Genomic DNA, 14,345 nt, shown 5'->3' with positions numbered 1-14,345 from the left:
GCAGCTCTGGATGTCAGAGCTCCTTCTTTTATTTCTGAGTGGTGTTTTCCATTAGAGGGCAGTACAGAACGGGAAACAAAAATCAACATTTCAACCTTGAATTCATCCTGCACATTTAATCTGTAATTTAAATGTTTATACGTTATCTTATTTTCATCACAGCCCTGTTTAGTCCCTTTGGGATAAATTATTATTCTTAAAAGACCACATGAAGAGGGCAGCAGGGGTGTGTTTTAAAAAGAAAAGGGAAGAAAAAAAAATCATTTTTTGATTTTTCCACATTTCTTTACAGTGATCTGTTGTAACAGTGACAGTTTAGTCTCCCCCTCTTAAATTTTTGATTCTCCTCACTTGTCTAGCGCAGCTCCGGAGTGACCCTTACTTGCCCATAGTTATTCCTCTTCTGTTCAGCCCAGGTAGCTTAATAATCCACCCTCCCAAAATAACCCCATCTCTAACCTCTGCAGCAACCAATTCAAGTGGCCCACTCGCTGAATACATTTGAACTTTGCTACATTTTTGAATTTCTTATCCGGTCAGCTCCGCGCGGCTGTCTGCGCCGTGCTGCTGGACTCACTTACTCTGCCATTGGAGCGCCATCGCAGCGTAAATGTTGAGGCAGCAGACAGGCAGATGAAGAATGAGACTCAGTCTGTGGTTTCACAGAGGGCTAATGATGCCTGTGGTGACTACAGGCTACAGTCAGCCCCCTAACGAAGGGAGCTGTGACACAGCCACAAGGGGTCCCATTTAAGCCAGGCGCACTCTGAAGTGCACTGTAAGCACCCTCTTTTTTTTTCTTTTTTTTTTTTTTTTTTTTGTGGCTTGTGGCTAAGTAAATTCTATGGAATGCTACGAATTTAGAAACCAGAGATACTGATGTCTGTGGAGTTCTGCGGTTGATGTTAAAAAAAAACCCAAGTCCGGCATCAAAGCTTGAAGCATTGCTGCCAGTAATTGGCCATGTAATTGTATGGTTACCTAACAGGGACTCCCTAAAATAATTCACACCTTTTAAATATTTTATTTGTCATTTTTAATGTTGTTTAACTATACATCCCCAATAATTATTATGGCTGTGTTATGTCCTTGTTGTATTTTCACTGTGCAGACCACTTCCATATCATGCTGCCTCTGAGATAAAAAGGAATTAGATAAAAAAAAAAAAAAAAAGGGTTGAGACGATCTCATCATCCGCACTGTTAATCTCTGTGAAACCTTTAATTTTGGCCTAATATCAGCCTCCATTTCAGAGAGAGAGAGAGACTACGCGAGTGCGTGTGCGCACGTGCGTCTGTGCGCGTGTGTGTGTGCTTGAGCATGTGGCCATGCATGTTGGTGTGTGCACATGTGTATGTCCATATGTGTGTGGGTGAAGTGGATGATATTGAGTCTGACTTCATAAATCACCCAGACACTGATAAACTCCCCATGCACCCACACACCGCTAATGGGCAACCCTTAAGGAGTGTGAGTGTCTCGTGCGGCGTTTGATTCAACATTTATTAACCCCCTCACACTCGCACACTTTCTCTCCCATACAACACACACACTCATTTGAGCCCCAGAATAAGCACGGATATAGTTGGTGGCATCGGTAGCTTTATAGCGGGGTTTTGACCCGGCCAGGCCGTATTAATCATCGGGTGATGGTGGTAAGATACATTTTAGCTTATGCAGCCGCAACAACAACAACGGCCTCTGAATTTCCTAACATTAGTTTCCTTCTCATAACTTATATCCTGTCTCCAACTCCCCACTTCCCATCTCATATCCTGGCACCCCTCCTCATTATAGAACAATTTTCTGCCCCCACATCAAATACAAACACACTCTGTGCCTCCATCTCTCGCTCTTCATACATGTCGGCTCATAATTCTAATTTTATCACAACCTGCACCCCTTGGTACAAGTCTCAAGCTTAGTGGGGACCCTGCACGAGTTAATCCCGCAGCCGCAGCAGCGATTCATAAATAGCTGCTTTTATTCTTCAGGAGAAGTTTGTAAACCCCCCCCCCCCCCGAAAACAAGTGAGAGTCTTAACTTTTTGGAACGCATTAACTTGGCTGCAAGCGGCGCGCCGTCGCAGGGAAGCCAAAGGAGTATCCGGCATGCAGATAGGCAATGTCCAACAGTCAGTCAGACAGATAGACCCGGGGATAGATAGCTGGATAGGCAGACATTAGACTGGGGCTTGGCTGCGCTATCAGGTTTCCTCCCCCTCTGTCTGTCTGCCGGGACAGCCTGGCCTCGGAGGCCCTGACACCGAGGCACCGCGCAGCCAGCCACGACAGCTGCCACAGCAGCATCTAATACCAACACACTCCATGCTATGCCGCGACTACAAAGAGAAACATCATTTCAATCACGGCATACTTTGATGCTCTTGTAATGATCTTTGTGTTTTGAGAGAGAGAGAAAGCAGGAGGACAGAGGATTCGCATGGTGCCCCCCCGCACCCCCCCCCCCCCCCCCCCTTATATTCCCCCTTATATTGTTTTTGTTTCTCAAGAACAAAGAGACTCCCTATGACACCAACAAGTTTTGGACAGTGGTGATGAGACAGAGCAGGATTAAATGAGAAACTAAAAGAAACCCTGAGAGCTATCGGCATGTCTGTGTGTGTGTGTGTGTGTGTGTGTGTGTGTGTGTGTGTGTGTGTGTGTGTGTGTGTGTGTGTGTGTGTGTGTGTGTGTGTGTGTGTGTGTGTGTGTGTGTGTGTGTGTGTGTGTGTGTGTGTGTGTGTGTGCGTGTGTGTGTGTGCGTGTGTGCGTGTAACCTTGCGTCAGCGTGTCATTGTAACCTCGTGAACTTGAGCGCTGGTCCGGGGGTCTCTAATTAGGACCGGCTGATGAACGGTCATACATTACGTGAGAGCGGGCGCCTGCGAGCGTGTATCCCTGCATGTATCAATCTGTGACTGTGCAGCGCGCTTGTCAGCGTGGTAAGGAGAGCGTCTCAAGCCCTGGAGAAAGTGCAGGTCTAGCCTTGGTCATGTTGACGGAGGGGCGGCACTTCAGAGGCTCCAGGACCCCATGGCACCAGTCTCCCCAGTCCCCCAGACAGACTGGGAGCATCTGGGCTCTGTCAGCGCCTCTGGCCCCTGCAGACTCCGATCTATATACGATGGGGGGAGAGGAGTGCATTGGATCAGGGAGAAGGAAAATATGAGCCAGATTCCTGAGCCCCCCCCGTGCAAAATGCAGGCTCTGCCAGTTAGCATGTAACATGTGTACGTTCGCATTAAAGCCAGATAGCAGGTCATAGTGATTAATTTTGTATGATGTGAGATGGGAGTTATTGATTAGAGACTAATGCTGGAAAAGTCCTTTTTATTAACTGTCCAATTAAGTATTAATTAAAAGTGTGCAGCTGAAAATATGCAAAGCCTGTTCAGAGCAAAAACATCAAGATAAGACTGATAGATATCATTCCAGAGTTTCCTTATGAAAGTGAGCAATGATTTGATCAAGTGGATATAGCTCCTAAGCTCTGCCACATGGAAACTGATACACACACTTGCCAAGACTAATTAATCCATACACTAAATTAGGAATATAAACTGTGGTCCCAATTTAACAAGGTCAGTTTTAACTTCTCTCTTTACACTTTATTTAACTGTGTAGGAAGAAGGAAGTAAGGGAAAAAAAAAAAAAAAAGAATCCCTATCAATGTGCAACGCTTATTATGATTGACGATTGATGATTAAGTCCTCCAGCTGACACACACCACCAAAGCCGGTGAGTTGGAATTGGATGTGACACATACACAGTTCTGCGTGTTAGGTAATTCGTTGACGAGGGGCCAAATTCATTTATGGAACAGCGGTATTGGCAGGCATGGACACTCTCTGCAAAAACAACGATAATCACAGAGGTTTGGCGCGGCGTGACAAGGACTCTTCAGGGAAAGGCCCTTACACGCTGCTTTGTTGGCCGTTCCTCCCTAAGATGGAGGGAAACATCCGCCACTGTTCTTAAGATGAGAGTCGCTCCAAGCAGGAGAAGAGGGGCTTTATGCAAGGTGCGGATGATGTGTGGAGGGCTTCATTAGCGTTTCCTTGGTTCTGTTTTATTGCCCGTTGCCTTATTACAAAAATCTCAATTCCGTCGAGTTTTCAAAAATGCACATTTTTGTCATACTTTTTCCCTTTCGCGTTGATGCGGCGCGTTATTTCTTTTTCTCTCTTTGTGAAATTGATGAAATAAGGGCTCTGATAAATCCTCTATAATGAAACATGAGGGGGGACCCAGTCTCAAGCCATTTAATCTCTTTTCGCATTCTCCATTTTTTCTGCTAATGAGCCTTATTGACAATCAAACAGAAGCTGTCATCCCCCAGGATGCAACACTCCCAGCCCCTGCGTGTTTGTCATAGTGTCCTGGCAATCAGAGCCGCCTGCAAGACCAGGCTGGCAGTTAGTGGTTCTCACAGCAGCGCTGCCTGAAAATGGCACACTTCCTGTAGAGTTGCAGCTGCCACCTCTGCTACTTCCATTACTTTCTATAGCATGCAGATGTTGTATCAACATTCCCTGCCAAGGGGACTGCAATAACTGTGAGATTCATGCCATGTTTCAGAGGCACGTCAATTTCTCAAGTGGCACAATTAAAGAGGGAAATACAGTACCGGGTTTTTCACAGGCGCTGAAATCGGAAAAGGGCTTTTTCACTTCTTCTTTTTTTTTTTTTTCTTCTTCTTCTTTTTTTTTTCTTTTTCCAAAGAGGGGCTGTTTCATAAGGGTTCAGAAATCCACCCGATTTTTTACTGCCCTTTTCCTGAGTTGAGCTGTTCTGTGAGCCTTTGTGCGGCAGACCTGTTGTGACCCACAGCGGATATGGAAATGGGGCTAAGGTTTTATGGGCCAAACGGATTGGACACAGTCAAGCTCAGGGGGCATGAATATTGGATGTTATTTCTGCTCCCTTTTTATGTAATCCATTGCCAATACATTATTAATAGATGATATCATATCCAGAACTACTGGACAAAGCACTACAGAGGAGTTGTATGAAAGGAGCTCTATGTGGTGGAGACTGTGGCAGAAAATACAGTTGAAGTGATATTATTTTGTCACTGTAGCCCAAGACGGCCTGACCGGGCAGTCTTCGCAGTGTAATTTTTATGGGCAAAGTACAGCTCACAGTCGAAAGAAATATGGTGAACACGGTATTTCTACCAGGAGCAAATCCTGCGTTTGTGGGTTTCAAATGCACTGAAACATTGATGAAGTATCAAATGACACCCAAATACAAGTTTAATGGATTTTGAAGCACTGGGATACTTTGCTCATCCTTCTCGACTGCAGTGAGTGAAGTGGAAATCTTTTGCGAGGATCTGGAGTTTTCCTTGCAAAGCTGCCTCCCAGTTTACAGTAGCAGGGGAGCAGTGTATTATCTGATGTGCGGCGACACGGGCAGGAGACTGCGCTAATGTGGGACTGTTTTAAAAAAAACACCAAAAAAACAAAAGGAAGAGGTGTCAGATTCCCCGTTTTGATTCAAACCAAAAAAAAAAAAAAAGGCCAGACTTCCAATTTTGATTCATTGTCATTTCAAAGTTCGGGATCTCTGGCTGTGCAGTTTTTATGAGCCGCCGAAGCGGTATCGTACTCGTGTATAAACTTCACGAGAGTTGCAGCCACTTTTTTTTTTCTTCTCCTCCTTCTTCTCCTCCACGAAAAACACATCACTCAGCGGTTACACAAATCCTGCTTGTCCAAGAGCAAATCCTTAAAAAGTACTTCTCAGCACTGCCCATCGCGGAGAGGAGATAAACTATCGTCCACCTTTTAGTTTTACGGCCTGCCTTGATACTGTACATCAACCTGTGATAATGCCATTAAAAGTAAATGTATAAGCCTCTCAATAAGGCTTACATAGGGAGTGGATGCGTAAGGTAATATTCTCTTTTTAAGGTCAGTTTGAATTGTTTTTTCTCATGGGAAACGGCAGATTGATAAAGCGCAAACAAAACCTCTTTTCTGAATGCTTGTCCTCCATGGCCTCAATGAAGGTTTCATTCCTTTATATCATCCAGCCCAATTCCCAGCATGCACGGCCATTGTGGCTCTTTCAACTGGAGCTCTCCATTGACTGGCTCATTGTCCGGCCACTCTTTTGTGTGCGCTATCACCGGAGCACAATCTTTCACCTGAACAGCACAGGAGCGGGGCCTGGATGTGGCCACGTTAAAAGAAAGGAACGGGAAGAAGAAAAAAAAAAAAACACAGACGCCCATGTAGATGCCAGGCTGCGCAATTAAGCCGCCTCTAATGAAGAAATATCCAGCACGTATATATCAACTTTTAAAATTCTCCAGTGATGCTGGTTAATAACGCGGCTGTTAGCCATGCGCAGGCAGCCTGCGTCACACAGAGATGTTCAATATTACCGCTCAGGCTTATATTATTGAGAGGAGGTTTTTTTTTTTTTCTTTTCTTTCTGAAATATAACAATGCATGAGCAGATGTTTGAAGAGTGGCCCTCGGCAACACAAGGCTAGTTAAGATCGATATTGCTTTCAATATTTCTTTCCTTTGACAGATAACCAGTACTGAGGAAAGTCTTGATAAGAGTGGCAACATATGGATGTGGTGAGCCTCGCTCTCTTTTGATTGCGTGACCCTGTGACCTTTGCCTGTGTTTGAGAGGGAGGCAGCCACATGGTATGGTGGGGGTCTGTCAGGCTCTGGTTATAGGGCATTATTGACCCAGGATTTATAAATATTTAATGCACACATTAAGATCATGGTGGAGGGTGGCCATTAGAGTTCTCCAATAAAAGAGGCTCTCACGATGATTGAATGGTGTGGCAGAGCGAGTGGCTGATTGTTGGGTACAGAGAAACCTGCTGAGACAATATACTGCACCTCCAGCCTGCCCGCCAGGCTTCAGGGCTCTTAAAACTGGCAACAACTGTGCAAACTTGTCTTTTTTTTTTTCTTTTTTTTATTGCACTTTTATCCTCAGCAATGATCTTTCTTTCTCATTTCCTGCTCAGTTCGGTTTGTTTTCAAGTTTTTAATATTTATAGACCGTGCAACTTTTTTTTTTTTGGTTTGTTTTGTTTTGTTTTTATTGAGTGAAAGAGACAGAAGTGAACAAGGTGATAGAGCCAAACCTGTGTATCTGAAACAGATAATGCAACGTCAGGAAGCTGGATGCGTGGCTATTGTTATCAGACACGCTGGATTATCGAGGGAATGATTTGAAGCGCGCGAGGCAGCTGAAAATTAAATGGCCCTTTTGAGTGTATCTGTCCTTTGCGCTATCAGCAGCTCCTGGACTATCACTGCACCGGGAGATCTTTGCATAGCCGCCTGACATAATAAGCTGTGATATGCTGATTGCCACTCAGGTTGCTGTCGTTTAATTGTGCATTAAAGGCTGAGGTGGCCTCTGACAATGTTGCCTTGATGAGAAATTGACATTTTGTGACCTGCACTCGGCAACCACTCAGGATGCCAGATAAGATGCTCAGTTGTTTTTAAGGAGAACCACTATTCTTCCCTCAAACACTTCTATCCTTCTGTTTGACCCACTTGATGAGTATAGATTTCACCATGGCCCTCCTTTCAGCGCGCAAACTATAAGAGGTTCAAAACGATACCAGCCCTTATAGACAAAGGATAACCTTGCTCTTTCAATGTATTGATTCTTTATTAACTAGGAGGCTTAATGCAATGAAATGAGGGATTTGAATGAGCCCCATTTGGGGTGCTTTGAATAAAAAGCTTGCAGCTGTTTATGAATGACTACAATGAACCTTTGAAGCACCACATATGCAGAATATGCTGATACAAAGACCAGTAGGAATATGTCACAATGTCAAAGTGCTTTGCTGAAAGAATATGAGTTAAGCGCAGTTTTCATCTTTTTTATAGATGTTACACTTTTTCCACAGGTTTCAAACAATTATCTCTATAGCAATGTCTAAAACACTACATCTTACAGACGAATCACAGGTTTGTCCTCAGAGCTTTCGACTGTCTTTTTCTTTTTTTCTTTCTCCTTGTTCCTGATTGTCAGTTTGTCTGCCAGCCAAACTGTACTCAAAGCTGAAGAAGTCCACAGTTGAGGTGCTATTGTGTTTTTACTGAAAATTTTTAATAAAACATCACTTATTCATTTCTGTTTCCATTCCAAATGTTGACATTTTTAAATTTTCTTCCCTGTAAACACATGTAAGCTATGTGGCAGAGTCATAAGTGGTGAGTAAAAATGACTTCTATACAGTCTACAAAACAGAAAAAATACAACCACAAATGGAGTGTTTTTTTTTTTTTATCTCCAAGGTTGTCCCTCATGCACATTAGTCTCTATTGGATCTTAACAACTATCATATGGGTCACAAACAATTTATTTGACAATACAACCAACAAAGTTTTTCTCCAAAATGGTCTGTATAGATAATTTAAAATCAATATAAAAATAAACAATGAAGTTTGACTTCCCCTTTAAAAAAAATGGACAGAGAGTCTTGACGGAGTAACACAAATTTTGGAGGATACACATGAATTATATGCACATTGCATTTCATCAAATACAAAAAGAAAAACAAATGAAGGCAACAGTTCTTGGCTGAATTATCTGTGCTGCATCACTATATTAAGGGCATGACGATTAATACATACATAATGAAAAGCAATATACAAAATTTCAGAGATAAATACATTATTTATAGTTGATATGTTACAAAATTTCCCTCAGTGAGCGCAAGTGTGTGTTTGAACAGAAATATGACGATGAACTACTATACTCCTACATTCTCAATGGGTTTTTCATTTTGTTTTTTCAACATTTTTGTTGGTCTAAAAGAACATGGAAAAGACAGATGTATAAATATTTAGCACAAGTTTGGCAATATCACAATAGTCTACAATTTTTAACCACATATAAAACACATAAGGGATTTTGGAGCTAGAAGGGGGAGACTGCTCCTCATCAACAAGAAACAGACTTCACAGTAGCCTAGGAATGCATTAATATACAGTGCTAGCAAAAAAGTTGAAAAACATGGCAAAACACACTTGCTTTTAAAAGGAAGCTCTAGACATGGAAGTACATCATATTCATCAACAGAGCAGTGTTTTGTACACGTCAGTGTGCTTGTTGAATCAAACAGGATTTTTTTTTTTTTAACTTTTGAAGATGATTTCTAGCTACAATAAATTACAAAATTTAAGTTAAAATGCAGGAATGAAACATGACACAACCTTACCCGCCCAGCCCCGCCCCGTTTTTAACTCGCATTTGTTTGTACTTTTATGATCAATTTTTCTACATTATATATCTCATATATTTTTCCAGTTGAAATTCAAACTGTTCTTGGCCCCTGTGTATTTTTCTCACACATAAAAATACAAAAAAGTCACATTATAAAGACGCACAACTGTTGTGAATCTATTAAAAGAGAGTTGAAACAGAAAAAACAATTTCTGAGGCAAACAAGTTCATTGGCAAATGTACTGTACATCAGTGTTTTTACTTTACAACAGATGGTGAGTCCACAGAGTCCCTTCAGTATTGAATGTGTGGCTGATTGGACGTATCCGAGGCCGAAGCGCAACCCGACAGGTATACAAAATAAACCCTTCATCATCCCGTGTCCTCTTCAAGGGTGATAAAATGGGGAAAAAATATACAGGAAGGGGGGGAAAAAAAAATCCCACAGAAAAGAAATATTGTTCCTTGTGAAATCCTTGTTGTCTGCAGGTTTGTGAAAGTCATTAAAAAGAAAAAAAACACGTCTTTCTTTTCTTTTTTTTCTGTTTTGTCTTTAAAAACAGAACAAGCGGTTAACTATACATTACACCAGCATTTTGCAGTGTGTTTGGGGGAAAGTGGGGTGGAGGGGGGGGGGGGGGGGTGGGGGGGGGGGGTAGTGTGTAGACTGGTGCTTGAGAGGACGAAAGTGCATTTACATTGGAGGGACAACCAGACCGGACATGGCTGAGGACGAAAAAAGGAGACAAAAACAAAACAGTGATTACTTCATTAGGCCACAACAGATGTAGAAAAAATATTAAAATGCTAAAATTCATTGCATGCATGTTAGTGTATGTGCATGTGTGTGTGTGTGTGTGTGTGTGTGTGTGTGTGTGTGTGTGTGTGTGTGTGAGAATATAAATATGAATGTGTGTGGGAGTGCAGCCATCTGACATTGCACAAGTGCGTGAATGTATGCCTGAATGTGCCTGTTTGCGTATGTGCTTGCGAGTGTTTGCCGTGTCGGCCAGCCTGCTGCCGCACGTCCTCCTAACGGGGCAGAGTTTGAAAACCTCCCTCCTGCTCTGACATTTCAGCCCCCAGCATGCCAGCCCTGCTATGTGTGATATTTCTCCTGGCGTTGGGGTAATGGCAAACAGTGGCCCAGACTCCCAGGAGATGCGGCCGTGGTGACGGCAGAGCAACAACACGGTCACTTCCCACAATGCCACGCCGCTACAGTACCAGACACTCCTCAGACTCCCCTCAGATTCATTCTCTCTCTCGCTCCCCTCTCCTCCACTCGTCTCTTTATCCTTGACTCTCCAGCGCTGAACAGCACATTAGTCCTACATTTCCACGTTCCCTAAGTTGCGCCTCTGCGTCATTATCCAAGAGAGATTAGACAAGATCAAAGGTAGCTTCCGTTATTTTACCAACACCATCTGCTTAGGATATCATTAGCAACTGTACCTCACCCTGAGAGTTTATATATTCAGTATTTTCACACGTTTTAACAATTAGGCGACTAGTGAAGTGCTGGAATGATATATTATTATATTGCACTGAGTATATTTGTAGAGTCATGGTTGAAATGCTTTTAAGTTTGCCAGCGCAGATGATGGCAAGGCATTGCTCATTAATTTCTGCACAACATGTATTAATAAGTATGAACGTGTAGCAAGATGAACTTTAATTTCCCACTTCATTAAGCCCAATGTTATTAATCTTGGGGCACACACTACGGCTAAGCTTGTTTTCAAAGCAATCATGTTGGTCATGACACATGCACAAAACCTAATAAACATAATTACTAAAACAATTCTGGGAAGGTCTTTTCCTGCGACATCAGAGCGGATCATTTGTATGAAAGGGCAACAAGGATGTACTTTGTGTTTGCACAGACAACATAACACTCGCAATCCAACAGCAGTGTGTGTGTGTATGCATGTATATGTGTGTGTGTGAGTGTGGGTGCGTGTGTGTGCGCGAGTGTGTATTTGAATGTGAAGTGAAAGGTGTAAATTGGCCTGTCAAAATGCATATATTTGTAATGATTAATCCCTCACCGAACCGGACAGAGGCCTGAGCAGCGGTATCTGACCAGTAGTCCGTGGGGAAGGGATGAGGGGGTGAGGGGGGCTCACCTTGCAGTCCGTTGCCGTTGGCGCTGGTGCAGGAGGGGGGTGGGGAGGCCTGGGGTCGGACCACAGGGGCGAAGGCGCTCTTTTGTTTAACTGCAGAGGCGATAGGAGAGGAGAAGGAAGGAGGGAGGGCGAGAGTGAGAACATGCTGTGAGTAGTACTCGAGAGGGAGAGGGCAGTTAAGGTAAGGCTGGGATAGTATTACTGCCAGGGGGGATACATGATCAGTACTCACAGGCCCCTACCATCAACATCTTGTCCGGTTGAACAAACACAGGTGGCATATGGTTAAAAAATACACATAAAAATAGGATACTTTGTTTAATTCCGGGCTACACGTGTGTCCTTAGAAGTGCCTCGGCGAAACAAGTACGTGTGAGTGAAAAGCAATATATTATCACCCTCGATAATATTTTAACCCCGTCAGAAATGATTCATTGGAGTGAAAACGAATGTGGGAGCTGGAATTAAATCAGCGGCGGCTTAGTGCTACTACAGCGTGCAATAGTGGCAAGCTACTCACTTCCATATGGGGAGTTGGCAGAGGATCCGTTGAGGAACCCAGGGGAGCTTGGCACTCCCAGGTTCATACCGGCGTTGCCGTAGCCATTCATGCTGTTGCTGACGGTGTTGTAGCTCGACTGCTGTGGGGTGCTGCTGGAGATGTAGCCCCGGGGGGACACGCTGCTGGTGTTCCGGCTGTAGCCCACTGAATAGCACGGGTGGGAAATGGAAAAGGATATTCATTCATTTCTTTCCTTCAGTGTTGTATTTACAAGGGGTGTTAGAAAAAAAAAAAAAAAAAAGTCCATTGATTACAGTAAATGACACTGGAAATTTACTGTTGCAATCAAGCACTTTTATACCAGCACACACTGCAGATGTCAGTTTAATAAGAGAAGAAGCCGGCACTTAATTGCCCCCCTTTAACTGCCTATGAGGACGTCGACAGCAAAATGTTCAAAAACATAATGTCTATCAATTTTCTCTTTTTTAATGAGTAAAAAAAAAAAAAGAAGTGGAGTTTAACTATTTCTCATTTTGCTGCAACACCCCTGGAGTACCCTGAAGGACCCCTTGCAGGACCCTGCGCCATATGTTTGAGAAGCCCCGAGTTATGGAGCCAGACCCTAAATCACATACCTTGGTCGTTCCCTTGTGACTCAGACACATTGACTGCTAGTTGGCTGCTGAAGGAGTTGACTCCCATCATGCCGTGGGAGGCTGTGTTAGCGAGAGAGGGGATCTGGTTGTGGTTGCGGGGAACGCTGTACAGGGCCTCGGCGATGTCAGCTGCCCTCTTCAGAATGATCTCCTGAGAAGCGCAGAGAAGGCAGAGGTTTTGTTATTTATGTTTTTTTTTTCTTTTTTTTTTATAGCGATGCTTTCTCTTTGATGCATGGTTCATGGCTATATGGTTAACTCAACAATACATGTAGCCTACATTGTTCCAGATATAGTGGTGAAAATATACCCTTTGGTGATGCGATCAGTAAATTTTCATTTGTTTTCCTCATTGAACGGAGTTGTGCACAACCTGAAAGCAGCTGCGCAAATGCTGACCTGATTGTTGTGGGGCATTCCATACAGGGCTTCGACGAGATCAGCCGCCCTCTTCAGTAGCACCTCCTGATGAGGAAAGCAGGGAGAGTAAATGTTAGGACCCGGAGAGGTTATGTCGGAGAACCCTGTCGTTCGTGCAGTAGCAAACAATATCTGCGGCGGCATTAACCAGCGGGGAGCTTTCGGAATGTTTACATATTCAGAAGCCTAAATAAAAAGCCAGCTTGATTTAAGAGGCACCGGAGCTGCGTTTATACACCACTACCAGTTTGCTTCTTCCTTCCATCCATGCAGAGCAGTGAATAATGTTTCCTATCTTAATTAAACTGGCATAGTCCTTTAAAAACAACACCTCACCCCTGATTCTAGGCTTCACGTTTGCTCCGGAGTTCAACGCTGAGTCCCCTCTCTTCAGAACAATAAAGTGAATTAGCTCTGGGTTAATCTAGTTCTGTTGTAATGACATTAAGGAATTTTTCAATTAACCTCTTTGACTGGCTGTTGCAAAGGACTTCACAAATGACTTCCCATCCAGCAAGAGCTGGGTGCTTGTGCCTTGGGGACACGGATGCTCAGGATGTGGTCTTATCCATGTCTGCATGCTTGCCCCCGCTTGACAATGCGGATTAGCTGTGTTGCTTTGGCTCTTAACACTGAAAATGAGTTGGCCCCAAATTCTGTTCCCCCCCCACTCCGTTTTGGGCTTTCAGCTAGGTGGGGCTTGGCCCGTTTGTGTGTCTTTATCTGCTCTTTGAATTCAGCACTTACAATTAAATCCCTCTCAAGCAACCAGACTGCTCTCTTTGTTTTCTATAATACAGAAGGCAATATGCTCTATGAAAACCTCTCTCCTCCTCTTCGAGTGCATTTAATCTGACAAAGGCAAGTTGCAGACATGGCGGTTGCGTGTGTTTTTAAAACGCTCGCTTGTTGTCACCTGCTGTAGAGCAGAGATTTGTCGACTGTGCTGTTAGAACCCCGGTTAAAAGCAATGCAAATCTGTCACCAGAAACATCTCAGATGGCGCTTGTTTTCTTCCCACATTCGCTGTGTTTTCTTTTGCGGGCCTCGGTAATTTGTCTGAAGTGTTCCATCACTTGGCAATAGCAGTGTGGGATTAAGACGGCAGCTGCCGTAAATGAATGTAAACACAGCCTTCGCGCCTTCAAACAGCGGCCTCCAAGACTTGGCCTGCATTTCCAAGGCACAGCGTATGTAGTGTGTACGGAGTGTGTGTATGGGCCCTTTCATCCTGAGGAGCATATCTACCACAGTCCTTGATTTATCAAGATGAATCACTGTAGAAGCCACTTCCAGCGTATGCCATGCTCTCTTATAGAAACATATCGCTTAATCCACCCCAAGTTACCGGATGGGTGGCTCTTAGAATGGGCATTTACCTCTGAAATTGGTGTGTATGCTCAACGTT

At 43.7% G+C, this 14,345-nt stretch overlaps 1 protein-coding gene across 8 annotated transcripts in view; it reads right to left on the bottom strand.

Annotated features, from left to right (window-relative positions):
- Positions 1-8,075: 8,075 nt before the first annotated feature.
- Positions 8,076-14,345, bottom strand: part of LOC308138533 (transcription factor COE3) — a 70,000-nt gene continuing 63,730 nt past the window's right edge. For 3 of the 8 annotated variants that reach the window (XM_080507686.1, XM_080507687.1, XM_080507688.1), the window contains exons 12-17: positions 12,917-12,982; positions 12,497-12,668; positions 11,877-12,062; positions 11,357-11,446; positions 9,926-9,953; positions 8,076-9,778 (exon numbers count right to left, since the gene is read on the bottom strand). In XM_080507686.1, coding sequence (XP_080363812.1) covers positions 9,616-9,778; positions 9,926-9,953; positions 11,357-11,446; positions 11,877-12,062; positions 12,497-12,668; positions 12,917-12,982 — 705 coding nt within the window. In that variant the 3' untranslated portion in view covers positions 8,076-9,615. Of the gene's footprint in view, positions 9,954-11,278; positions 11,447-11,876; positions 12,063-12,496; positions 12,669-12,916; positions 12,983-14,345 lie in introns of all 8 variants that reach the window. The other 5 variants (XM_080507691.1, XM_080507692.1, XM_080507693.1 and 2 more) reach the window with 2 other exon arrangements.

The sequence above is a fragment of the Blennius ocellaris genome, assembly GCF_963422515.1.
Source record: "Blennius ocellaris genome assembly, chromosome: 13".
Lineage (NCBI taxonomy): Eukaryota > Metazoa > Chordata > Actinopteri > Blenniiformes > Blenniidae > Blennius > Blennius ocellaris.
Note: the sequence above shows the minus strand (reverse complement) of the source record. Positions and strands in the feature narration are given on the sequence as shown.